The 26769-nt window shown below is 42.4% G+C and overlaps 1 protein-coding gene across 4 annotated transcripts in view; it reads right to left on the reverse strand.

The window, feature by feature from the left end:
• WWOX (WW domain containing oxidoreductase) overlaps window positions 1-26769 on the reverse strand; it is a 1340377-nt gene that overhangs the window by 964419 nt on the left and 349189 nt on the right. For 3 of the 4 annotated variants that reach the window (XM_033942128.1, XM_033942126.1, XM_033942127.1), the window contains exon 6: window positions 10984-11072. In XM_033942128.1, the coding sequence (XP_033798019.1) occupies window positions 10984-11072 (89 nt within the window). Of the gene's footprint in view, window positions 1-138; window positions 361-10983; window positions 11073-26769 lie in introns of those variants that run through there. The other variant, XM_033942130.1, reaches the window with a different exon arrangement.

Genomic DNA, 26769 nt, shown 5'->3' on the forward strand with positions numbered 1-26769 from the left:
AAAAAATGCCAAGGTTGCATTTATAAATCTAAACCCAATAAAAGCTGATAGAAAGGGGAAATATTCAAAATAGTTTTTATTAATACATTTACTTATGAGCAGCTGCATATTACACATTTAAGCTTTTAAAGATACCAGTGAAGTCATTCAAAGAATAAAACATTTCAAGCATTTTATGTATTTCACTTGCCGAAGACAAATTCTTTTTCCTGTGTTTTGCTTAGAGATATATGGAGCTGTAATAGAATTCAGAAAGCCTCTGACAGCTGCGTGCTGCCATTCACACCTGAGAGATTCCATGTTATGATAAAAATTAATGTACTCTGACATCCTCTGGGATTTCTTCAGCCATGGGAATAACTAACGAAGAAATACAACAGTGTTACGATTCAGTACAAGTTTTTTTTGTTTTTTTTTTTTTTGGGGGGGGGGGCTAAGGATAAAGATACATGAGGTGCAGGTGTGGCCTTTTTTATGTCAGTACGGATTTCCAGTAGCTATCCAAGAAATCTAAAGAACTTTGACTATCCTCAACAATAATCATTATCTGGAGAACATTTAATGCAAAGAAACATTCATGAATAAAAAAAAATATGACGAATGTAATATCAGTTCCAGAAAAAAAAAATGTTTGAAGCTATTCTAAAAAAAACAAAATTTCTGACCAAATAAACAGACCTGGTTTAATAGGAATGAGTTAGAATGGGCTTATCAAAAGGATGTTTCCCCTTATTATTTATTTTTGGAAGGTATAAAGGTAAGCTGTCACATCTCAAAATGTACTGCCACATCTGCGGTTTCTCATTTTCCCACTCTTTTACTAAGGAGCCCTAAAAGCTGCCTCTCTGACCGGCCGTGTCTGCTGCACTAATGCAACTTCCTGCAGGTAGGATGCGGCAAAGGAAAAGTCCCACCAGCCAGAGAGGCAGCCTTTAGCGCTGTCTCTGATGTGGGCAAGTAAAGAACTGAGCACAGAGGGGTGAACCAGAACGGAGGGGTCCTCCTACCCAGGACCCACTGAGTCCTAGCTATGTTACTGCTTTCCAGATATGTAGTACAAACCACAAGGGAGAAAAAGAACCCCATGAGAAAGCAAATAGGAAAAAGAAAAAGTGGGGATGAACAGTGGACTTCCAGCATAAAGTGGTGAATCCAAGGTACAAAAATGTTTAATTGTAAAAATTCTGAAAAGGTAAAAGGTCCAATTATATATATAGTAAAACCTTGGTTTGCTAGCATAATCCGTTCCAGAAGCATGCTTGTAATCCAAAGCACTCGTATATAAAAGTGAATTTCCCCATAGGAAATAATGGAAGCTCAGACGATTTGTTCCACAACCCAAAAACTTTAATAGAAAATAACAGTACTATACGTGATTGCATTGCAAAACCTCGCTCGTTTTGAACAGTCACTACACTACGGGTGATGCTTTTATTACGTTCAGCCGCGCTCAGTGAGAGATGTGCACATGTTGTGCGTGCTTGAACTGCGGGTGCACAGCGATATGATGCGCGTATATTGTGCATACTTGGATGTGACGCGCGCAGATGTGCTCGTACTGCAAGACAACGCTCATTTGTCAAGCTAAAATTTTATTAAATGTTTTGCTCGTCTTGCAGAAACACTCACACACCACATCACGTTACTCGCTATCCAAGGTTTGACTATATATAATAATAGGACCTTTTCCCTTTTCAGGATTTTTACAATTAAACATTTTTGCACATTGGGTTCTCCACTTTTTACTGGAAGTCTATTGTTCATCCCCACTTTTGTCTTTTTCCATCTATAGTACTTATGCAACATGCCATTTCACAATTCTTTTTTTTCTCTTTTTTAAGCTCCTTTCTTTGTTCAAAACAGGCTTTACACATGGAAATAGCTTTATAAAGTGCCCCTTGGTGTCTATGGCTGAAAGACATGATAGATCTGACACATACTTTGGAAAAAAGATGCTCCGAGACTTGAGAATCAACATAATCAGTACTGCCCGGCTTTTCATTTTGCTGAAAACATAAAACGTTTGGAAGGAATCTCATATAAACATATACAAAGAAATACAGAATGCAGATGTAATATAATTAAACAATGTTAAAATAAAACAGCAAAGCAGCTGTGTTAATCCGATTGAAGATATAAAAAGACAAGACTGAAAACAAGTTGCACATGACAAATCTGTGTTTTGCTCTAAGTAAAATATTTTTAGATACACTTTGTTTCTTTTCAGAACTCTAATGTTTAATTTAAGAGAGCTCATCTTTTTCCAACAAAACCAAAAATGTGCTAAATTAATTGCAGATATCTTGAGGTACTTCTATGGGATACAGCGAAGAAAAAAAATATTGTTTAGGTAATACGGCAGATTGTTACAAGAAAAATTCAGTCTGCTTTGACATCTTAATTTTGGGTTGTTTGGTCAAAGATGTCTTGCCTATGAACAATTCCAACAAAGGAACCCTTTCACTAAAGCTTTATGCAAGCTAATATCCCCCAAAATGTGTAGATTGCCCACAACTTAGGGCTCCTTTTACAAAGGAGCGTTAGGGCCTTAACGCGCGGAATGGTGCGCGCTAAATTGAGCTGGCGTTATTCTAGAAGCGTACCGTGCGGTTTAGTGTGCGGTAATTTTGTGCATGCGCTAAAAACGTTAGCGCACCTTAGTAAAAGAAGCCCATAGAGCTAGATGCACTAAAGTCTCCGATCATCTAATGACTGTCGCTAAACCTGTTTATCGACTGATTGGATTTGCCGACCCTATGCACAAAATGGCTCACCACGTGGTTTTCTGTACAGTCATACATGTTCCGATTCTGGCATGCAAATGAGGTTATTAACATTAAAACCAGGTATCGATGACTTAACCTTGCATACCAGAATCAGATCAGTATTACTGACCAAGAAAACCTATAGATCTGGATGTTTGTTTGTTTTTTCCATTGTTTTTCTAATGCCCCCCCCAAATGAATGACCCTAGTATCATAAAATCAACTGGAGGGATACCCACTCCCTCCTGCTAACGCGCATCTCCCCTGCACTGACCCCCCCCCATCAGAGCCTTAGGCCCCTCCCCGTGCATCCTAGGATGCACCAGGAAGGGGAAGACAGTAAGACACACCATTTTGGACTTGGCATCCCTCTTGTTTTCATCTATTTTTGAGGTAGAGAAACCATGAAACACTTGCTATCATTTATTAAACTTTATATACCGCCTTAGTTGTGACACAATTCAAGGCAGTGTACAATAAAAGTATTTTATAGCATAGAAATAGAATGCCATTAATAAGACAGAAAAGCACTTCTTATTCATACCAAAGAATGTAAAATATTTAAAAACAAATTATTGCAAAAATACGTGTGCTCACCATTACTTCATTCCTATCTTTTTTCTTTATTTTTTTCCCCATTGATGGGTGAGGAACAACGAGTCTATTATCCATTTGTGAATGAAGAGTTTGAGTTGATGTATATAGGAAGAATTGTGGAAACCATGCCAGTTTTGCTAAAACACAGAAGCGTGCATAACAAAAACAGAAGTTTCATTGATATATTTAACTAGTATAGGGTTAAATATGTACGTCTGAAATATTTTGGTGGCCCTCAGAGTTTTCTTGTATTCACAATGTGGCCCTTTCCATGAGAATACAAACCCCATCTGCAAATATTTGACGTAAAATGGTTGAGTTGAGTGACCACTCTTGAGGTTGTAGGAGTCTGCTCAGTTTGTCTGCTAAGACATCCTGTTTTCCTGCAGGATAAACTGCTTTGAGGAATATGTTGCATGGAATTGCCCAATACCAAATTCTTGTTGCTTCCTAGCAAAGTGGGCCAGACCCTTTGCCTCCTTATTTGTTCACATAGTACATTTTTACTTGGTTGTCCATTTGAACAAGTACAACTTGATTGAGGAGGCAATCCTGGAATGTGCTCAGAGCATTTTGGATTGCCTGAAACTCAAGGAGATTGACATGGAGAGATTGTTCTTGAGGATTCCAGCTGCTTAGAGTATGGAGGCCGTTGAGATGGGCTCCCCAACCAAGCATGGAAGCATCTGCAGTTAATATATGTTGATGTGGTGGAATGTGGAAGAGAAAGTCCCTGGATTAGCTGGTGATAACCATGACTAAAGGGACTGATGAAGTATTGAGGTCACTTGCAGTCACTGGGATATTGGATTGATGGCTTGAGACCTTTAGGTTGAGAGTGTCCATTGAGATTCTCTAAGATGTAGATGGGCAAATGGAGTTACATGAACTGAAGATGTCATGTGACCTAGAAGATGTATGATTTGATGTGCAGTGATGTGTTAGAGAGAGGAGAAATTCTGGCAAATGTGATAGAAAGACATGAGCTTGTACAGTATCTAGAAGCACGCCAATAAACTCCAGAGTTTGAGTGGGTTGGAGATGGGACTTCTCATAACTGATTGCAAAATGCAAACATGAGAAGTTCGAAAAGACGTACAGTTGAATCCATGGCTAGAAGAGCTTTTTGAGGCATCAGGGCCTTGATCAACCAGTCATTTAAATAAGGGAACACATGGAAACTACAAGAGTGAAGTGTTGCAGCTACAACTACTAAACATTTCTTCAAAACTCTGGGTGCTGAGGCTAGACCAAATGGAAGCACCTTGTATTGAAAGTGGCATGCATATTTGAACGCAAAGGTATTTCCTGCGGGCTGGGAGGATGGGAATATGTGTGTATGCTTCTTTGAGATCTAGAGAGCAGAGTCAGTCATTTTTCTCCAACAGTGGTAACTGGGTTCCCAGAGAGACCATACAAAACGTCTCCACTACAAATTTCTTGAGAGCACAGAGGTCCAGAATTGGAAGAAGACCACCGGTCTTTTTTGGTATGAGGAAATACTTGGAGTAGAACCCTCGACACCCCTCCTGCAGAGGTACGTGCTCGATGGTGTTGAGCGGGAGGTGTGCTGAGAGCTCTTGCTGGAAGGTGGTCTGCTGGAAGTTGAAAGAAGACTGTTTTGGAGTATGATTTGGAGGTGACAAGATGGCTCATATTAATTTGAGGGAGCAGTTCTGGATTTACCATCTACGTTGTGTTTCTCCTCATGGACTTAATGACAACATTGAATGGAACACTAAAGTGTTGCAGTTCCTTTTTACTGTGATTGGCTTGACGTCATTGCTGTCGGTTTTTAAGCACGTCTGCTTGCCTCCCCATTAGCCCCTCCTCTCTTTCAGCTCTCGGAGGTCTACCATTGATTGATTCTGTGAATTATGGGTTTCTGAGGAAGGGACTTGTTCCCGAAACCAGGCTTGGTTGAACCTGGTTCTGTGGCATTCCATCTGCCCGGTCCTGCTTCCCCCGGACATCGTAAGAAGTTTTATTGAAGCTAAGTTTGCTGTTTTCAATTTTTGGGGAGTTGGCTGGGGGGGTTCCCAGAGTGGTAGCTATAATTGTTTTCACCTGTGTTTATTTCACACTACTTTTTTGGTGTTAGTGTTATTTTGATTTATAAAACACACTTAGGTTCCCCATGATGGTGTGTAGGTGGTGGTCTTACAGGCGCCACCTTATTGTGTGAAGTGTTGGAGCTGCGCTCCCGTCACTGACCCCTCACACTGAGGGTTCCTAAATCTTTCACAAAAGTTAGTAGTTTTTATAGTGTTTATTTGTGATTTGTTGTGGGGTGTGTACTGTTCTGCTACCTCTCTTGGAACCCTTGACCATTTTTGCCTTTTTGTTAAGTCTCATTATTATACTAAGCACCTTATTGTTGTATGTAATATTGACCACATCAATATGTTCATCATATTATTATATTTGATGCATCATCATTGTTATACAAGTTTTAATGTTGTATTTGTTGTTGTTTGCATCAATAAAAATTGTTTGAACTTAGATTATTGTGTGTTGGAAGAGAACTTATTTTTTATTATTAGAAACAGACCATTAATTCAGGGTTTGTGTGGTCTGGCTGTTATCCAACAACCCAGAAGAAATCTGTAATAGGTTGATGAAGAAAAAGGCCAGCAAAGTCTTACAATTCTAGACCAAATCTTGACCTTTCGAGCACTACCAATGACAAAAAGGCCCTCCACCCAAAAACTTACAAAATTCCTGAATCAAAATACAACACAATACAACAAGCTGGTGAACAGACAAACCCCCAGAAGTTGCACTCATAATTTAACGTTTTAAAAGCCAATCAGTACCAATAATTGGCCACTAACAAGCAATTTCTGGCACTAATCAGAATTTACACTTACAACTTTCTAAGCGTATTCTATAAAGTGGTGCATGAAAATTCTAATGCATGAATTTATAAAGGAGCATGGCCATAGGAGAGGCATGGGTGTCCCTAAAAATTGTCCACACTGTTATACCAGATGCCTGATCCATGCAGAATTTAGGAATGGGCAATTACATTAGCCCCCTCTTTTACTAAGGCGTGCTAGCTGATTTAGCCCATGCTAAATATTAGCGTGCGCTAAACGCTAAAGCTTGCATAGAATATAATGGATACGTTAGCGTGCACTAAATCGGCTAGCGCGCCTTAGTATAAGGACCACTAGCTTTTAGTTGGTATAAATAGTCACACAACTTATAATGGCAGGGCTGGCCCCTATGCATATTCTAAATACTGCACCTAACTTTAGGCGTGGTTTATAATAATAGAGATAAGCTGATCTGCTGTTAGTGATCTGTCGCTAAAATCACTTTGAAAACCAATAAGAGGAAATATTTTTTTCACTCAGAGAATGCTCTGGCATGCATTGCAGAGGTAAGAGTGGATAGTGTAGCTGGTTTTAAGAAAAGTTTGGACAATTTCCTGAAGGAAAAGTCCATAGTCTGTTATTGAGAAATACATGGGGCAATTCACTGCTTACCCAGGATCAGTAACATGGAATGTTGCTACTCCTTGGGTTTTGGCCAGGTACTAGGGACCTGGATTGGCCACTGTGAGAATGGGCTACTGGGCTTGATGGACCATTGGTCTGACCCAGTATGGTTGTTCTTATGCACTTATGTGTGCCAAGTATAGGACAATCAAGCCATTGTAACATCACTGATGAGGTTGGCTCTGAGGCATTATGACATCACAATCTCGGCTCTGGAATGTTGCTCTCATTGGGGTTCCGGAATCTTGCTATTCTTTGAGATGCTGGAATGTTGCTACTCCTTGGGTTTTGGCCAGGTACTAGTGACCTGGATTGGCCACCGTGAGAATGGGCTACTGGGCTTGATGGACCATTGGTCTGACCCAGTAAGGCTATTCTTATGTTCTTAATGCATTATCACCCATCAAGATAATGAGATGTTATAAGAACAGAAGATTTGCCGCTGCTGGGTCAGACCAGTGATCCATCGTCCCCAGCAGTCCGCTCACACGGCGGCCCTAAGGTCAAAGACCAGTGCCCTATTTAAGTCTAACCTTACTTGTGTATTTTCTGTTCCAGTAGGAACTTATCTCTGAAGGGTGTTTTCCTCTATAACACCCTCCGGGAGAGCATTCCAGACCTCCACCACCCTCTGGATGAAGAACTTCCTTACATTTTTACGGAATCTTTTCCCTTCTAACTTTAGCGAGTGCCCTCTCGTTCTCTTCACCTTGGAGAGGGTAAACAATCTCTCTGTCTCTACTAAGTCAATTCCCTTCAATATCTTGAATGTTTCAATCATGTCCCCTCTCAGTCTCCTCTTTTCAAGGGAGAAGAAGCCCATTTCTCTAGCATCTCGTTGTACGGCAACTCCCCCAGCCCCTTAACCATTTCTTTGCTCTTCTCTGGACCCTTTTGAGTAGTACTATGTCCTTTTTCATGTACGGCGACCAGTGTTAGACGCAGTATTCCAGGTGGGGGCGTACCATGGCCTGGTATAATGGCATGATCCCCTTCTTAATCATTCCTAGCATTCTGTTCACCCTTTTCACTGCCACCGTGCATTGCGCGGACTGTTTCATTGACTTCTCTACAAGTACTCCCAAGTCTCTTTCCTGGGGGATCTCTCAGAGTATAGCACTGGACATCCTGTATTCGTGCATATGATTTTGGTTACCGACATGCATCACCTTGCACTTATCCACATTGAACCTCATTTCATAGCCCATGCCTCGAGCGTATTTATGTCTCTTTGTAGGTCTCCACAATCCTTCTGTGTCTTCACTACTCTGAATAACTTTGTATCATCTGCAAATTTAATCACCTCACTCACTGTGCCAATTTCTAGGTCGTTTATAAATATGTTGAAGAGCACAGGCCCGAGCACCGAACCCTGCGGCACTCCACTCGTGATGCTTTTCCAGTCCGAGTATTGTCCATTCACTCCCACTCTCTGTTTCCTATCCACGAACCAGTTCCTAATCCACGCGAGTATATCACCCTCGATTCCATGGCTCACAATTTTTCGAATTAGACGTCCATGCGGAACCTTGTCAAACACCTTCTCAAAATCTAGATATACGATGTCGACCAGGTAACCCTTGTCTATCTATCCATTTACTCCTTCGAAAAAGTGCAGTAAGTTTGTCAAGTAAGATCTTCCTTTGCTGAATCCGTTCTGGCTGGTCCACATCAGTTTGTGTCCGTTTAGGTGATCGATGATGCAATCTTTTATCAGCGTCTCTACCATCTTTACCGGTACCAAAGTCAGACTTACCGGTCTGTAGTTTCCCGGATCTCCCTTCGAACCTTTCTTGAAGATTGGCGTAACATTCGCCACTTTCCAGTCTTCCAGAATCTTTCCTGATTTGATCGACAGATTTGCTATTAGTTGGAGCAGTTCAGCTATAATCCCTTTCAGTTCCTTGATTACCCTCGGGTGGATGCCGTCCGGTCCTGGGGATTTATCATTTTTAAGCCAATCAATCTGCCTGCATACCTCCTCTAGACTGACTGTCGTCCCTGTCAGTTTCCCATCTTCATTTCCTATGTATAGCCTGTCTGCTTCCGGTATATTGGACATATCCTCTTCGGTAAATACAGACGCAAAAAAATGTGTTCCGTTTGTCGGCGATGGCTTAATCCTCCTTTAGTACATCCCTTTATTCCTTGGTCATCTAACGGCCCCACAACTTCCTTCGCAGGTCGTTTCCCTTTAATATATCGAAAGAACGGCTTAAAGTTTTTGGTCTCCTTGGCTATTTTTTTCTTTGTAGTCTCTTTTGGCTCCTTTTACCGCACTTGCTTTGATGATGTTTGTGCTTTTTCCAATTTTCTTCCGTTTTTGTCCTTTTCCATTCCTTAAATGAAGTCTTCTTGTCTCTGATCACTTCCTTCACTGCTACAGTGAGCCATGTGGTTCCTTGTTCTTCTTCCTCTTGGAACCCTTGTTGATAAATGAAGATAATATTGAAAAACAAACAAGATGCACAAAATGTTGAACGAAGTATGAAATAGACAACAATGTTTTACCATAAAAGAAAATGTTCCATGTGCATATATCTTGGACAAATGGCAACGCAAAGGCAATAATCGAGCACAAGTTTGAAACCTGCGAGATGTAGAAATCAGGAAAGATATTTGGTAAGAGATGTGTGATCTACATAAAGGCAGTCATTTTAGGAGGATCATCTGCATTTGAAATGAGCATAAATCATAAATTAAACATTTATCTTGCAAAAAGAATACGCTCCCAGCTTACAAATCTGGTATATCTACATAAAAAAACAAACAAAAACAAGTATGTGCAAATGGCATGGGGATGTGTTCTGGATATGTTTTGAGTGGGATTAAGTGTGTCCAGAAGATACATGTGTGCTCCTCATTTCAGAAGGGGAGTAAATTTTGATGATCCAACAGATCGACAACAGAATTTATACCTGTTACTAAATATGCTTAGGTTTTGATAAACTGCTCCAACTGAGCACCAGTGAACTGAAAGGACTAGGGTAAGTTGCTCTCTTAATGCCCCATGGATTTCCCCCCCCCAAAAAAAAAAAAAAAATGCCAAACCTGCAAGGGATACTGGATTTTGTGACACTGGATTTTGTGAAATATGTGTCAGGAAAATATACATATTTCTAAACTTGTAGAGTTAAACATGTGTGCTAGTTTTCAATCTTTTGACATTTTTGATATTAACTGCTCTAAAATATCCATGTCTCCTGTATTTTAGAACAGGCCCTATATTGGTAATTTCTGATCTAGACATCTCAATTCTGACTTCTACATCATTTCTAAAATGGAGCTGAAAATGTGGTGTCAGGTCAAAAGCGCGCCGGGACAAAGGGCGCGCAGACAATTGAGCGCAGCGTGGAGGTGCGCGCCGCAGAAAATTACTGTTTTTAAGGCTCCGATGGGGGAGGCGTGGGGGGGAACCCCCCCACTTTACTTAATAGAGATTGCGCCGCGTTGTGGGGGCATTGTGGGGGGTTGTAACCCCCCACATTTTACTGAAAAACTTCACTTTTTCCCTGTTTTTAGGGAAAAAGTGAAGTTTACAGTAAAATATGGAGGGTTACAACCCCCCAAACCCCCCACAACGCCGACGCGATCTCTATTAAGTAAACTGGGGGGGCTCCCCAACAAAACCCCCCGTCGGAGCCCCTAAAAACTGTAATTTTCTTCGGTGCACGCCTCCGTCTTGCGCTCAGTTGTCGGCGCGTGCCTTTGTCTTTCGCCGAGTTGTCTATGAACCGAAAATGTAGAAGTCATCTAACTTTCTAACCTTTACAATGCAGACTAAACAATTATTATGGACGACCTGTGGATAAGCCTGTAGATATATCTGTAAGACTACACACAATAACTTGCAGAATATCAACAGATATCTAAAATTTTTTAGTAGCCTAGGCAGAACCTTTCAGAGAATAAAAGAGGGCAGTACAAATTATGAGACACCAGAGTTTAGTTTAATAAACTCTTAGAGGCCGATTCCTAAAATGAGCTGTTAAGCAAAGCAAATAGTTCAATCATGAAAGCTAAGCCATGTTTTTGGTAAGCAAGTTGCTCTCAGATGATAAAAGCACTGTTACAATTACATGAGGTTCTGAAATACAACCCTTTGCCCAAATACTTACAAATTCTTGGCTTTAAATGCTTTGGCGAACTGTTGCACACTTCGAAGAGAGGAAAGGTCTAGGATCATTGCTTCTACTTTGGCTTTTTGCTGAAATTAATCAAAAGAAAAAAACAACATGATAAATAACAGTAGGTTCAGTGTCATGTTACAGAAAAGTGTTATGGAGTATTTCTGAATTCACTTATTTAACTGAGGCTCAGAGTGAATATTAGTCATTGAAATGAATGGGCGGAAGGTTGAAATCACACCCACCCACCCTCAGCCAGTAAGGAAAGAACATATTGGACCAGAATGCAGAGATGCCAAGTATGGCTAACGTGACCATAGGACCTGTTTTGAATGGGACCATCCCGTTTTTAATTACCTTGTCCCTTGTCCCGAAGCACACCCGAAATGCCCCGTTTTCGAAGCCCAGGATTTCTTCCTATTCCCCGACGCAGCAACAGGCCAGGCGCTACAGCGACTGCACTGCACAAGCGCCGGTACTACAAGTTCCCCCCCCCTCGATGTCAATTCTGACATCGAAGAGGAAGTTCTGGGCCAGAGTGGCTGGGCTTGGCTTGGGGGGCGGGGGAAGCAGGGTGCATTGGGGAAGCAGTGGGGCTTGGGGGTGGGGGAAGCAGGCTGCATCGGGGAAGCAGAATGGCTTGGCTTGGGGGGAGCAGGGAAGCAGGCTGCGTTGGGAGGGTAGGGTGCATCGGCTTGGCTTCGGGGGGCAGGAGAAGTAGGTTGCGTCAGGGAAGCATGGTGGCTTGGCTTGGCTTGTTGTAGGCAGGGGAAGCAGGGTGCACTGGGGAAGCATGGGGGGCTTGGCTTGGGGGGCAGGGGAAGCAGGCTGCATCGGGGAAGCAGGGTGGCTTGGCTTGGGGGGGAGCAGGGAAGCAGGATGCATTGGGGAAGCAGGGTGGCTTGGCTTGGCTTGTTGTGGGCAGGGGAAGCAGGGTGCATTGGGGAAGCATGGGGGGCTTGACTTGGGGGGCGGGGAAAGCAGGCTGCATCGGGGAAGCAGGGTGGCTTGGCTTGGCTTGTGGGCAGGGGAAGCAGGATGCATTGGGGAAGCCGTGGGGCTTGGCTTGGGAGGGCAGAGAAGCAGGCTGCATCAGGGAAGCAGAATGGCTTGGCTTGGGGGGGAGCAAGGAAGCAGGCTGCGTCAGGAAGCAGGGTGTGTCGGGGGGCAGGGTGTATCGGCTTGGCTTCGGGGGTGGGGGAAGTAGGCTGCGTCAGGGAAGCAGGGTGGCTTGGCTTGGGGGGGCGGGGGAAGCAAACTGTGTCGGGGAAGCAGGGTGGCTTGGGGGGGGCAGGGAGAGAGAAAGAAAGACAAAAAGAAAGGGTGCAGGGAGAAAGACAGAAAGAGTAAGAAATGAAAGAAAGGATGCACAGTCAGAAGGAAATCACCAGACAACAAAGGTAGGAAAAATGATTTTATTTTAGATTTATAAAATTATTTTATTCTAAATCTAGTGATCAAAATGTATCAGTTTTGAGAATTTATATCTGCTGTCTATATTTTACACTATATATAATGGGGTCTGGGATCTGGAGGATCTGGGGGGGGGAATCTGAGGGTCTTGTCCCGTTTTGAGAAAGAAAATAAATGGTCACATTAAGTATGGCCCATATCAAATAGTGAGATTTTACCACTCCAGTGAATAAGAGATTTAAGGACAAGTAACGTTTTCTTGCAGTGCATTTGGGATATAAACATGGCACATTGGTGAAGGGACTGAGGTTTGAAGAAGGACTGCTTGTACCCTAAAACACATCTAAAATGGATTTTTGTATCATGGATGGCATGTTATATATCTTAAACACAATTATCTCAAGCACTTACCAGCACTAAACTACCTACACATCTGTAGAAACAGCATTTAAAATTTCTTCAAGCGGCTATGTATCAAAACCTGATCAGATAAAAGTCTGCTAACCAAACAACAATCTTAACACATATTAGTTCCAGCAGAATGTTTTTAAACCCTGTCTGATGTTATGGCAAACTAAAAATTATATTACATTTTTTATATCAACTCAGTAAGGCCAATATACAATCTCCCTTGGAAAACACTATGCACAAACTTGTTTAAAAACATTCAGAACCTTACCATAACAGCAAGGGTTCAAAGAGTAAAAATCATATGCATAAAAAGGCAGCACTATAAATCTTACACTAGGCCCTAAATACCAATACAACCTAGTAAAATAGAACCTACAGTTCTGCTACAAAATTTCTACACAGACACCATATCTTGATCGCAGATGAAAAACACAGACAGACCTTCAACAAATATGAAACGAGGAACCACAGATCAGTAATAGAAATATGAAGGTGAAAAATGGAACTGGAAACCTCAAAACTCTGCATAAATAGCAATACTAGAGAAACAGAAACTGAAAAGCAAGACATCAGAGATGTGCATTTCCAAAAGCTGACATATTCCAATTAATATATTCAGAATAAAATACTTTGTCTAGATTTGTCATTTGAGCATATTATTTTTACATTCACTTGTCTCAGTGTCTCTTTTCTGCTTTTCTGGGTTTTTATTCTCTTTTTCCAGGGTCTCCAAGTCCATTTGACATTTCTTATTATTTATCATTTATGAAGATTTAATATGCAGCCTTATATGCGGAGCATGTCAAAGCAGTTTACAATATATAAAATAACTTTAAAGAGAAAAGAACTCCATAGTTTCAGTGGGAAAGGGTACACTCAAATTCAAGGACACTCACTCTATGCTTACCCGTCTGTCACATAGTATGCTAGTATCCAGATAACAAAATAGCCAAAAAACCTAACAACTCCTTTAGGATTTAACTTTCAAATGCTGTCTGAAACAGATGCATTTTTAAAGCTACTCTGAATTGCAGATAAGATGAATCTGATCATAAAAGATAGAGGTAGGCATTCCAGAAAGCTGATGCCAGGAAAAAGAAGGCACTATTATAGGAATTTTCAAAATACTAAGGGCTCCTTTTACGAAGGTACATTAGAGCCTTAACACGTAGAATAGCACACGCTAAATTTCCGCACGTGCTAGCCGCTACCATCTCCTTTTGAGCAGGCGGTAGATTTTCAGATAGCGGACGCTAAAACGCTTAGCACACCTTCGTAAAAGGAGTCCTAAGACGTAAAAAATACTGACATAAACCGGCACTTGGACATTTTGCAAGGAGTCCTAGCCGCTATGCATTCAAAACAAATGGGAGGCCTGTAGGAGGTGTGCTCTGGGCGGGCTTTTGGTGGGCTTATACTTGGATGCCTTGCGGTAATAATCAAACCTCTTTTAAGATAATCTGGCCGAAACGTAGATGTTTTGAGCTAGACCTGTTTTAAAAGCGTCTAAATGCAAAAAAAGGTACCCCAACTGACTAGATGACCAATGGAGGAATTAAGTTATGACTCCCTCACACTCACCCACTGATCTCTGAGCCCTCTCATGCCACCCCCACCCCAAAGAAAAAACCTGAAACAATATATACATGTCTCTAGAACTGCAGCACCTGGTATGGGAAAGCCTAGTAGAGCAGAACACAGGTGTCTTAAGTAACCAGGAGGGTGGGCTAATCAGCCATAGAGAGAAACATAGAAACATGATGGTACATAAATGCCAAATGGCCCATCCAGTCTGCCCATCCTCAGTAATCATTATCTCTTCCCCTCTCTAAGAGATCCCACCTGCCTATTGCACACTTTCTTGAATTCAGAAACAGTCTCTGTCTCCACCACCTCTTCTGGGAGACTGGTCCACGCATCTACCACTCTTTCTGTAAAAAAGTATTTCCTTAGATTACTTCTGAGCCTATCACCTCTTAACTTCATCCTGTGCCCTCTCCTGCCTTTCCTCCAAAGTATACATATTGAGATCTTTAAGTCTATCCCCATACACTTTCCTCTGGACCGACTCCATCCTTTTTATATCTTTTTGAAGGTGCGGCCTCCAGAATTGAACACAATATTCTAAATGAAGTCTCACCAGAGTCTTATACAGGGGCATCAATACCTCCGTTTTCCTACTGGCCATACCTTGTGCTATGCACCTTAGCATCCCTCTACTTTTCATCATCATCTTTTCAACCTGTTTGGCTATTTTAAGATCATCACATACAATCATATCCAAGTCCCGCTCTTCTGTCGTGCACATAAGTTCTTCACCCCCGGCCTAAAGTATACAGTTCCCTTGAGTTATGCAGCCCCAAACCATGGCATTGCATTTCTTAGCATTAAATTTTAGTTACCAAATTTCAGACCATTCTTCAAGCTTCACTAGGTCATTCTTCATGTAATTCACACCATCCAGGGTGTTTACTCTATTATAGATTTTGGTATCAACCGCAAAGAGGAAATCTTACCTGACAGCCCTTCTGCAATATCATGGGTTCAGGGGGCCTGCAGGCAGGAAAGAGTGGGCATTCCTCCTGCCTATCGCAGTTGGGGGGTGCTTCGGGAGTTCTGGCAGGAGGGAGTGGGCGTCCTTCCTGCTGTGGGACTTCAAAGGGGGGTTTGGGGGCTCTGGCAGGAGGGAGTGGACATCTCTCCTGCCGATGTCGGGGGAGGGAGTCCCCTGCCACAGCCAGTCTGCTAATCGTGGCAGGGTATTCCCCCCCCCCCCCCTCGATCAGCTGAGCCATCAGGACTCCCCAAAGCCACAGCTTCAGGGAGCACTGCTGGCTAAGCTGATCAGGGATAACTTCCCCCGCTACGATCAGCTTATGGCTGCAGCGGCCTGACTCTAGGAGCCCGCAGCAGCATAGATAAGCAGCTGAAATGTAGATCAGGGTTTTCTGGGCCTACATTTCAGCCGCCTATCTTGCTACTTTAGCGCCACTTCTGACATTGGCCATGCCTACTTTAGTGTTCCATGGCCTAAAGCGGCTACCTAGCTGCGATACCAGACACCTTTTATTTAGGTGTCGGTAGGCGCTTCAGCACTGCAGTACTTTGACGTTTCTGACTTTTTTTTCCAATTAACTTAGGCACTGGCAGGGTACCTACTGATGCCAACATTTAGGCGCTGGTTATAGAATTTCCCTGTGAGCGTCTCAGCTGAAACAAAAATGAAGTAACTGTTTGCACTTCAAGAGGAGATGGTGTAACCGACATGAAGGGGCAGTTAGAACCCTAGTCACTCTACTGAGACAACTAGATGGGCTATTTGAGGCTCTTTCTGCTTGTTACCGTGTTTTAAGGACCTCAAAGTCAACAAATGCAATATGCTATAACTCAACTTACACTTTTGCTTCTGGTTTCTAGGTAAAAAAATTTGTGTCAGCGTTTGAGAGAACACAAAGTAAAAGCAAAATCCTAATCACAAGTTCCACAGGAAGGCTTCACTTCAGTCTTTTACAGCTGCAGTCAACTAGAATCAATATAGCAGATTTAGTGTGAGACAGCATATACTATCTTGGGTATAAGTAGCTATTTAAAAAAGCAAAAATGAACTGTTTATAATGATGTACTCAGCTGGGTGCCAATATAGCTGAATGCACTTACCAGCATAAATATTTCTAATGATTAAACAATGAAATAATTAGCGCAATTGGTTCACTCTCCCCATCAAAGCACTTGATTAAAAAAACATTAGCCCTTCTTACAGTCCTCTACCATGTAAATAACCTGATTTCCTAGTAGGTGTTACAGGCAGTTTCTCCTTTAAGTCTGTAGTTAATGTAGGGATATTTAACTTGAAATCTGAGAGCCAGACATAACACCTGATGTGGCTCATTATATCACAAAGCAGAAAGAAAACAATAATTATATTTTGAGTATGATGTTATAAAGATTTTTCCATGTGTAAAGCCCATTGTATATATAGAATAGAGATTTGTGGCGCAGTGGTTAGAGCTACAGCCTCTGTAACCTGAGACTGTGGGTTCAAACCCTGCGTTGCTTCCTGTGAGCCTGGGCAAGACACTTAATCGGTGTCAGGTCAAAACCGCGTTAGACAAAGGCGCGCACCGACAACTGAGCGCAGTGTGGAGGCGCACGCCGAAGAAAATAACTGTTTTTAGGGGCTCTGACAGGGGGGCGTGGGGGGGAACCCCCCACTTTACTTTATACAGATTGCGCCGCGTTGTGGGGGCGTTGTGGGGGGTTTGGGGGGTTGTAACCCCCCACATTTTACTGAAAACTTCACTTTTTCCCTAAAAACAGGGAAAAAGTTAAGTTTACAGTATAATGAGGGGGGTTACAACCCCCCAAACCACCCACAACGCCGCCACGATCTGTATTAAGTAAAGTGGGGGGCTCCCCAACAAAAACCCCTGTCGGAGCCCCTAAAAACTGTCATTTTATTTGGTGCGCGCCTCCGTCTTGCGCTCAGTTGTCGGCGCGCGCCTTTGTCTTCCGCGGTTTTGTCTATGAACCCAAGACACTTAATCCTTCACTGCCCCAGGTACATTAGATAGATTGGGAGCCCACCAGGACAGATAGGGAAAATGCTTGAAGTACCTGACAGGTACTACCTGTATGTAAATTGCTTTGAGTATGGTTGTATAATTACAAAAAGGCGGTATACAAATCCCAATCCTTTTCCCTTTTCCATTTTATAAAATTGAGTAGCTGCATCCACATGTGAAATATAAGCACATGGAAAGAGTACATCTACTTTTAGGCCATCTGCATATAAATACCCTTTAAGGGCCATATGCTACATAAGGCGCCCCAAAAAATCTGTGCCGACTAGAACGGCACTTAATGCAATTCTATAAAAGGTGCACACACTTTAAAGAATCATGCTAATTGCCAGTGTATGTCTTAACATGTTTTTGGTTATCAGTGTATATTATAACAGGTGATGGGACAATCGCGCGCCAGACACCAGCGCGCCGACAATCGAGAGCTGACAATTTGGCGCAAGACACAAGCGCGCCGTGGGAAAACTTAGTTTTAAAGAGCTCCGACGGTGGGGGTGGGGGGTGGGGGAACCCCCCACATTATAGAGAAAATGGAACTTTTCCCAAAAAAAATCGGAAAAAGTTCCGTTTTCTCTATATTGGACGGTTCCAACCCCCCAACCCCCCCCAACAGCAAGCGCGAACACTATGCAGTACAGTGGGGGGGTTCCCCACTCACACACCGCTTCGGAGCTCTTTAAAACTAAGTTTTCCCACGGCGGGCTGGTGTCTTGCGCTGAATTGTCTGCCCTCCATTGTAGGTGCGCTGCTGTCTCACGCGCAACTGACTATGAACCTTATAACATTTAGGCGCACCCATTAAGGCTAAGGAAAACCAGGCCTAAATACATGCAGCTAACTTACATAGGAATTACCGCTGCTGGGCAGACCAGTGGTCCATCGTGCCCAGTGGTGCGCTCCCATAAAGGGAAACTTACTAAGCTTGGCCTTGGAGGCCACATCCGCCGACCATCCTTTCAGTTACAGTGAACATCTAGCTGACGCCATTAGAACATTACTGGATCAGACCAATGGTCCATCAAGCCCAGTAGCCCATTCTCACCGTAGCCAATCCATGTCACTAGTACCCGGCCAAAATCCAAGGTGTAGCAGTATTCCATACTACCAATACAGGGCAAGCAGTGGCTTCCCACCTGTCTTTATCAATAACAGACTATGGACTTTTCCTCCACTAGAGCCATGGATTTGAAAGAAGTACGAAGCAGATCATAAAGAGCATCTGATAAGGAGGAGGAATCCATCTCCAGCTTGGCTGGATGCCAATCCACCAAGCACCAATCATCCAACTCCTTATCCAGTAGATGGAGCTTGGCACTCAGAGATCCCCCCCAGGCTTGCTGGATGGAGGATATGCTTAAGCAGAGATTTGATGTTGCGGCTCTGGTGGTACAGGAAGCTATTTGCTATGGTTCAACCACTGAAAGCAGACCCTAGCCACCAAACCACAGCAAATAGCTGCCTGTACCACCAGAGCCGTAACATCAAATCTCTGCTTAAGCATATCCTCCATCCAGCAAACCTGGGGGATCTCTGAGGGCCAAGCTCCATCTACTGGAATGGTATTCCTCTTGGAGATAGCCAACACCACTGCATCAACCATGGGAGTTTCAAAGGTTTCCTGTCCTATTCCAGGATAGGGTAGAGATGAGCCACAGAATGAGCCAGACAAAACGGGGCATCAGGGGAATTCCGTTGAGCTTGGATGAATCCTCAAATGTCCTGATGCATAGGTAAGGAGGATGCAAACTTCCAGATCTCCTTCAAAAGTGGATCAACAGTATGCAGAGCATCCTTGGGTGCCTCTTCAAACCTCAGAACAGAAGATACCTGAGAGATGAGGTCCTGAAGCTCCTCCTGGTGAAAAATTTGCATCACCAAGGAGCCCTCAGCTGGTGGTAAATCCTCTATTCAGGCACCATCACTCAACACCTCTTCCCCCAGCAGTTTGGTATCCTTATCAGCCTAAAAGTCCCCAGAACTCTCAGCCTCAAGATCCAGAAGATCCTCCTCCTCCTCCTTCTCCTCCTAATCCACCCTCTTTTTCTTAAAAGAAAAGGAAGAAGTGGACCCCTGCAGCATTCCATCAATAGGAAGAGGCCCAGACAGTCCGTCCCCATGCAAGTAAAAGGCCTTCTACATGGCCATGATGAACTCACGGTGAAAAATCCACACCGGAGGCTGAGGGTAACAGAGGGCCTTCAAAAAAGGAATCGAGGAAAGACTGACTCTAAACGCAACAGAGAATCACGCCCCAAGATTGGATTCAAAATGGCAGCAGTTCCCGCCAAAATTGTGGCAGTCAGTAAAGCACTCACAAGCTCCATGATGGCACGCCCCAGGTCCCTGCGTGAAGAAACTGGCTGAATCACTGCCTCAGGAATCACAGGCTGACTCTCTGAAGAGTCCCAGCAGGCATAGAAAGAACAGACTCCTAACGCATCAATGAACCGCCACTGACATACATAGAAACATGAAACATGATGATAGATAAAGGCCAAATGGCCCATCTGGTCTTCCCATCCGCAGTAACCATTATCTCTTTCTCTCTCCGAGAGATACCACATGCCTATCTTAGGCCCTTTTGAATTTAGACACAGTCTCTTCTGGGAGACTGTTGCATGCATCTACCACCCTTTCTGTAAAAAAGTATTTCCTTAGATTACTCCAGAGCCTATTACCTCTTAATTTCATCCATTCCCTCTCATTGCAGAGTTTTCTTTCAAATTAAAGAGACTTGACTCGTGCGCTTTTACATTACATAGGTATTTAAATGTCTCTATCATATCTCCCCTCTCCCACCTTTCCTCCAAAGTATACAGATTGAGATCATTAAGTCTGTCCCCATATGCCTTATCACGAAGACCACACACCATTTTAGTAGCCTCCTCTGGACCGACTCCATCTTTTTTATATCTTTTTGAAGGTGCAACCTCCAGAATTGTATACAATATTCGAAATAAGGTCTCACCAAAGTCTTATACAGGGGCATCAATACCTCCTTTTTCCTACTAGCCATTCCTCTCCCTATGCAACCTAGCATCATTCTAGCTTTTGCCATCACCTTTTCAACCTGTTTGGCCACCTTAAGATCATCACATACAATCACACCCAAGTCCTGCTCTTCCATTATGCATATAAGCTCTTTATTCCCTAATCTGTACCGTTCCCTCGGGTTTTTGCAGTCCAAATGCATGACCTTGCATTTCTTAGCATTAAATTTTAGCTTCCAAATTTCAGACCATTCTTCAAGCTTCGCTAGGTATTTCTATATGTTATTCACACCATCTGGTGTGTCTACTCTATTGTAGATTTTTGTATCATCCACAAAGAGGCAAATCTTACCCGACAACCCTTCAGCAATATCGTTTATAAAAATGTTAATAAGAACAGGCCCAAAAACAGAACCTTGAGGCACACCACTGGTAACACCCCTTTCCTCAAAGCGATCTCCACTGATCGCTACCCTCTGTTGCCTTCCACACAACCAGTTCTTGACCCAGCCCGTCACTTTGGGACCCATCCTGAGGGCACTCAGTTTATTTATTAGACGTCTGTGTGGAACACTGTCAAAGGCTTTGTTAAAATCTAAATACACCACATCTAGCACACATCCTCTATCCAATTCTCTGGTTACCCAGTCAAAAAATTGATCAGATTTGTCTGACAAGACCTACCTCTAGTGAATCCATGTTGCCTCTGGTCCTGTAATCCACAGGATTCCAGAAACTTCACCATTCTCTGTTTTAAAAGTGTTTCCATTAATTTGCTTACCACAGAAGTCAGACTTACCGGCCTGTAATTCCCTACTTCTTCCTTACTTCCACTTTTGTGGAAAGGGACCATATCCGCCTTTCGCCAGTCCTCTGGTACCACTCCTGACTCTAGAGACTTGTTGAAAAAGTCAGTCAGTGGAGCTACAAGAACTTTCCTAAGTTCCTTCAGCACCCTAGAATGTACACCATCCGGCCCCATTAATTTGTCTACCTTTATTTTAGCTAGCTCCTCACCAACGCAACCCTCTGAAAATCAATCAGGGTTTATTACTCCTCCATCCCTATTAACGTTTGTCTTCTGTGGTCCTGCTCCCAGCACTTCAGCCGTTAACACAGAACAGAAATATATGTTAAGCAATTTGGCCTTTTCTTTATCAGCTTCTATATATTCCTCCCCTTCACCTTTGAGTCTCACAATGCCACTTTTGCACTTCTTCCCATCACTAATATATCTAAAAAAAATGTCTTGTCTCCCTGTTTTACCGTGTCAGCTATTTTTTCTTCCATTTGCATCTTTGCTTTCCTGACTACAAGACCAGCCACTCTTAACTTTTCCAGATATTTTTGCCTGTCTTCCTCTTTCTGCGGTTTTTTGTAGTTTATGAAAGCTAACCTTTTATTCCTTACCTTCACAGCTACTACTTTTGAGAACCAAAGTGGTCTTCTTTTCCTCTTACTTTTACTTACTTGCCTCACAAAAAGGTTTGTCGCCCTTACAATCGCTCCTTTCAGTTTTGCCCACCGCATTTCCACTCCTTCCAGATGTTCCCATCCAGACAATAAATTCCTTGATGTAAACCCCCATCCGAACATACAACGCAGCGCTTAAAACACTGGGAACTCATTGTGCCCCCCCTCGAAGTGGAGAGAAGGCCAGAACCGAAGCAGCAGTAAGAGGCATGGAGGAGCAGATAAGTGCCGGCTGAACTTAAGTCCCTGCAAAATTTGAGCTTACTTGCTTGCCGTTTGCACTTTTTTTTTTAATTGTTTCAGGCAGACCCTCTAAGCACAGCAATTGATTGTCTGTTGGCAGAGAGGGCATACCAGCTGAGGTTGACAATAGCCAATTAACCCTCTTTTTAATACTTTATTTTTAACATAATCTAAACCTCATCAAGGGAAACTAGGAGGAGGAAAGGAGGAAGGGACCTTGCCTCCCGGGTGTAACACCCCCCCCAGAGCAAAGATGACCTTCACGGGCCTTCAGCTCTAGTCCAGCAGCCAGGCTAAGGATAATCCCCAAAGCAGTGGAAGCACCAAGTACTCAGGAAACAAGAACACACCTAAAGTAATAAAAGGAAGGAAACCTCAGAGACTACACAGGCTTACCACTCTACCATCTGCTGAGGCTTAGAACCGACTGGCTTCAGGGGACTGCACAGCCCACTTATAGGCTAGGTCAAAGCTCAGAGGTTCTCAGTCTCCATCTGCTGGTAGGAGTGTGTAATACCCATCTGTGTCAGTCTAGATTAGAAGAACGTGATGGAAGTGGTAGTTAGGTTGTAAGAAATAAGCTAAAGTGGGAAAAAGCAGCATGCAAGGGAGGTTCACATATATCTGAAAAGGAAGGTACAAGTTTTTCAGTGAGCCTCTGTATTCCAGATCTGACTGTTACGGTAGAATGTCAGCAGGCCTGAGAGTACAGCCATCACCCCATTTTTGAAAGAAGCACATTGGCTCCTGGTCAAACATTATATTACTTCTAGCAACTTTTAAGGTTTTGACTACAGAAGAACCACCCTATCTTGTATATTTGTTAAGGTCACACACATCTGTACGGCAATTAAGATCTGCAAATAAACATCTTTTAGCAGTTCCATCGTATAAGGAAATAGTTCATGAGCAGGTAAGAGATGTAATTTTTTTTTTTTCTGTTAACATTTATTAAAAATTTGATATACCGCTCCCGCATTTTACTGGCCTAAGCAGTTTACAATGTAACAATTAAAAACAGAAAGGAACTCCATAGAACATATTCAAATAGGAAATGGTCCAAACCTGTTGAACTCACTACTATTAGTTTCCAACAATAACGTCTATTGACAAGTTCAAAGCCAATCTGAAAACCTTTCTCTTCAATGATGCATATTAAGCATTAACTACGTATCCAGCGCTGTTGGTATCTAGCAAAACAAAAAATATTCCTGATATACTTTTCACTCCTTCTTTCCTATTATAATTTGTAGTTCTGCCCTTTGACCTTAATTTTATGTATTTTAAGTTGTTTTGTACGTGAATCTTTTTAAAGTGTAATCCGCCTTGAAGGTACTCCCAAGGCGCGGGGTAATAAATTTGTAATAAACTTGATCACTGTAAGCACAATGGGCCCCGCCCCCTTTTTGAAATTGCTTCCATAGCTTTTCAGTGATTTTGGTTACTCTGGCATGTTAGTTGGACCGAGCTTTGTTTTATCCCATCTATGAACATATATGCCACTGTGACCCCTGATGCAGGCGTTCCTCAGACGCCGAAACACAGTGCTGTGTCGGGTCCACAGCTTCTGCTTGTGTCCTTTTCTGAAATAAACAAGTTTGTTTTACATCAGTGATCTTCAGTGGAGTGTTCATTGTCCGTTCCCACTTCCTTTTGTACTGTTTTATACCCGTGGGTTCTCTGTCCTGTTGGACTTTTTGGTGTTTACCCCATTTACAAAAGCCACAGTAAATGCATCAAAGCCCATTCAATTCCAGTGGGTTTCAGTGCATTTACCATGGCAGCATCGCTACCGTGAGTTTGTAAAAGGTACGGTTACCAGAGTTTACTTACATAAAATCTGGACCCATAGACCCCCAGCCAGCCCAGTTCCATCCATTCCTGCCCTGTTACACCCACGCCACGATCCAGCCTCATCCCCTAGCCCCTCAGCCTGTTCTTGTCAGTCAGTTGGGGCATCCGTGCATGCGCAGCTGCCCCTCTCGATGCGATCTGATTTTCAGAACCCGGACACGATGCCTGGACATCCCCTCTAAAAAGAGGACATGTCCGGGTAAATCCGGACTTCTGGTAACCTTAGTAAAAGGGGCTCTGTGACAGCTACTTAATGCATGACCCAATTGTTTTTCAAAATGCAGGGGCTCATTTATTAAGGTTTGTTTGTTTTGGTTTTTATTTTAATTCTAGTTTTATGTTCCAGCTTGCAGCACAAGCGTGTATGGCAAGCAGAGCTGCTTCGTGTCTATAGATGCAATGTCTTATATATATCTCGTTTACCAAGGTTATAATTATATGGTAAATTAGCTGATGTTCACTATGTTGGTTTTTAAGTACATCTTAAATGTTTCCAGCACTTACGGCACATATGATATGGAGAAGAATTTATTAAGAGACTTCAACTATATATACAACTAGAACAGTGAGAAGTAATGGCGTATGATGAAGGATTCTTTATCATATGAATTTACCTGTAGTCATCTATTATTTACTTCAACTATTTTATATGCCATTATAATAAATATTATGACAGAGAAAGCTTTTATGCATCAACTTATTGTGCCGCTGTTCACCTCCTTGTCATGCTCCGAGAAAATGGAGCCCTACTTTACCCATATTTAGCGTAAATCATCACTAACATTAGGATGAAAAACTCGCTATAAAAAGGGGCTCCTTCTTGCGTTGTAAGACATAAATGCACATTCGTGTTTACTGCTTTAACTTCCATGCCGTGCTCATTTTTAAACAATATTTTAGATGTAAAGTGGTATTATATAGGCAAATACACTGTATGGGAAAAAAATTGCTGCCTTTTTGAGTTTAGTCACTTCCTGGTCTTTTTTTTTTTTGTCTGCCTAGCATTCTGATGATATGCAAAAGAGCAGCACTGCTTTCTAAATGTAATATTTTTTTTCTTTCCTGTTCTGTCTGTGGCAAATCAGGTACATGGAGTGGGGGGGGGGTAGGGGTAGAAATTTGATAAAGCATTGTCCACCGTTAAAGTGTGTCCTCAAATACAAAAAATGATTCTTCTAAAATGGTTTAGGTATATACAGGTACACATATGTCTAATCAAGTTTCAAGTTTATTAAAAATTTGTTGTACACGCAATGTCAAATATTTTAATGCATATGACAATTTAAAAACAGGAGACAAAAATAAAACAATTTGATACAAATAAACATACAGTATTTACGTATAAATAATTACCGATATAAAAGGAGAGGGGGATGAACTACAATCTTTAAAGAAAATAAAGAAACATTTAGGGAAAGAACATCTGGAGGGTAACACAGAATAATCATGACGGTAAAGAAGATTTCGACCTATACATAAGGTCTGATTAAAATTAGGTAGTAGAGCATAAGCATTAATGATAAATGAATTATCCTATCTAGGTCTCAAATGCGTCCTTATACAAGAAACTTTTTAAAGAGCTTTTGAATTTTTCTAGTGAGGATTCATCACGTAAGTAAATTGGTAGGTTGTTCCAGAGCTGGGGTGTTGTAACCGAAAAAATAGTAGATCTTCCATTTGTGTGTCGCTCATACCTATTCAGGCACTAGGCGACTTACATAGAGAGGTTAACCAGGGTTCAGAGGGAGCTAAGGAGGAGGGCCTTGAAAGTGAGGGGGAGAAGAGGGGAGTGAAGAAAAACTCAGCTATACATATTGACCAAAACATGTGACATGAATGCTTGCTTTGTAAAATATACGCGTACATGCATGGAATGAACACGTTTACACCTACCTCAAATTTGTGGAAGAATATATGTGTGCTATTAGATTATTACGCCTGTGTGCAGGGTGGATTTTCCTATAGGCTAACTAAGCTTCAGCCTAGGGCCTCAAGATCCGTGTCACATTTTTTATAAAGGTTAGTACCAATAACAACATGTTTCATTTAACATATTGATATATGTCACAGTAATGATGTATTTTATTATCTCTCATGTAATTTACAAACTTAAAAATGGGAGGTGAAAGGGCCTCATAAGTGGAATAGCCTAGGGCCTCTTTTCATCTAAATCTGGCCCTGCCTGTGAGGACTGCACACAATAGGAGTGCTTGTTTTGATAATGTATTCAGTTGCCCCATTAAAAAAATTAGTCCTTCAGAGGTGTTTCACAAAGGTGTGCTCTGTAGCCTTATACATTTCTCCCTCCCTATTCGCAGTTTCAGCATTAGCGGTTTCGATTATTTACGGTTTTTAGCTTGCTGGCTCCTCCCCCAAACTACATCAGCTTGCGTAGAGAAATCTCTGATTCCAAGGATTTCTTGGACCATTGTGAGACCTCATCTGGAGTACTGTGTAGAATTCTGGAGGCCACATTACCGTAAAGATGTGCTGAGAGTTGAGTCGGTTCAGCGAATGGCCACCAGGATGGTCTCGGGGCTCAAGGATCTCTTGTATGAGGAAAGGCTGAACTAATTGCGGCTGTACTCTCTCGAAGAACGCAGGCAGAGGGGAGACATGATTGAGACATTTAAGTATATCACTGGTCGTCTCGAGGTGGAAGACGATATTTTCTTTCTTAAAGGGCCCTCGTCCACAAGAGGGCATCCGCTGAAAATCAGGGGTGGAAAATTTCATGGTGACAACAGGAAGTATTTCTTTACCGAAAGAGTGGTTTATCATTGGAATGAGCTCCCAGTGCAGGTGATCGAGAC

The sequence above is a fragment of the Geotrypetes seraphini genome, chromosome 4, assembly GCF_902459505.1.
Source record: "Geotrypetes seraphini chromosome 4, aGeoSer1.1, whole genome shotgun sequence".
NCBI classification, from domain to species: Eukaryota; Metazoa; Chordata; class Amphibia; order Gymnophiona; family Dermophiidae; genus Geotrypetes; species Geotrypetes seraphini.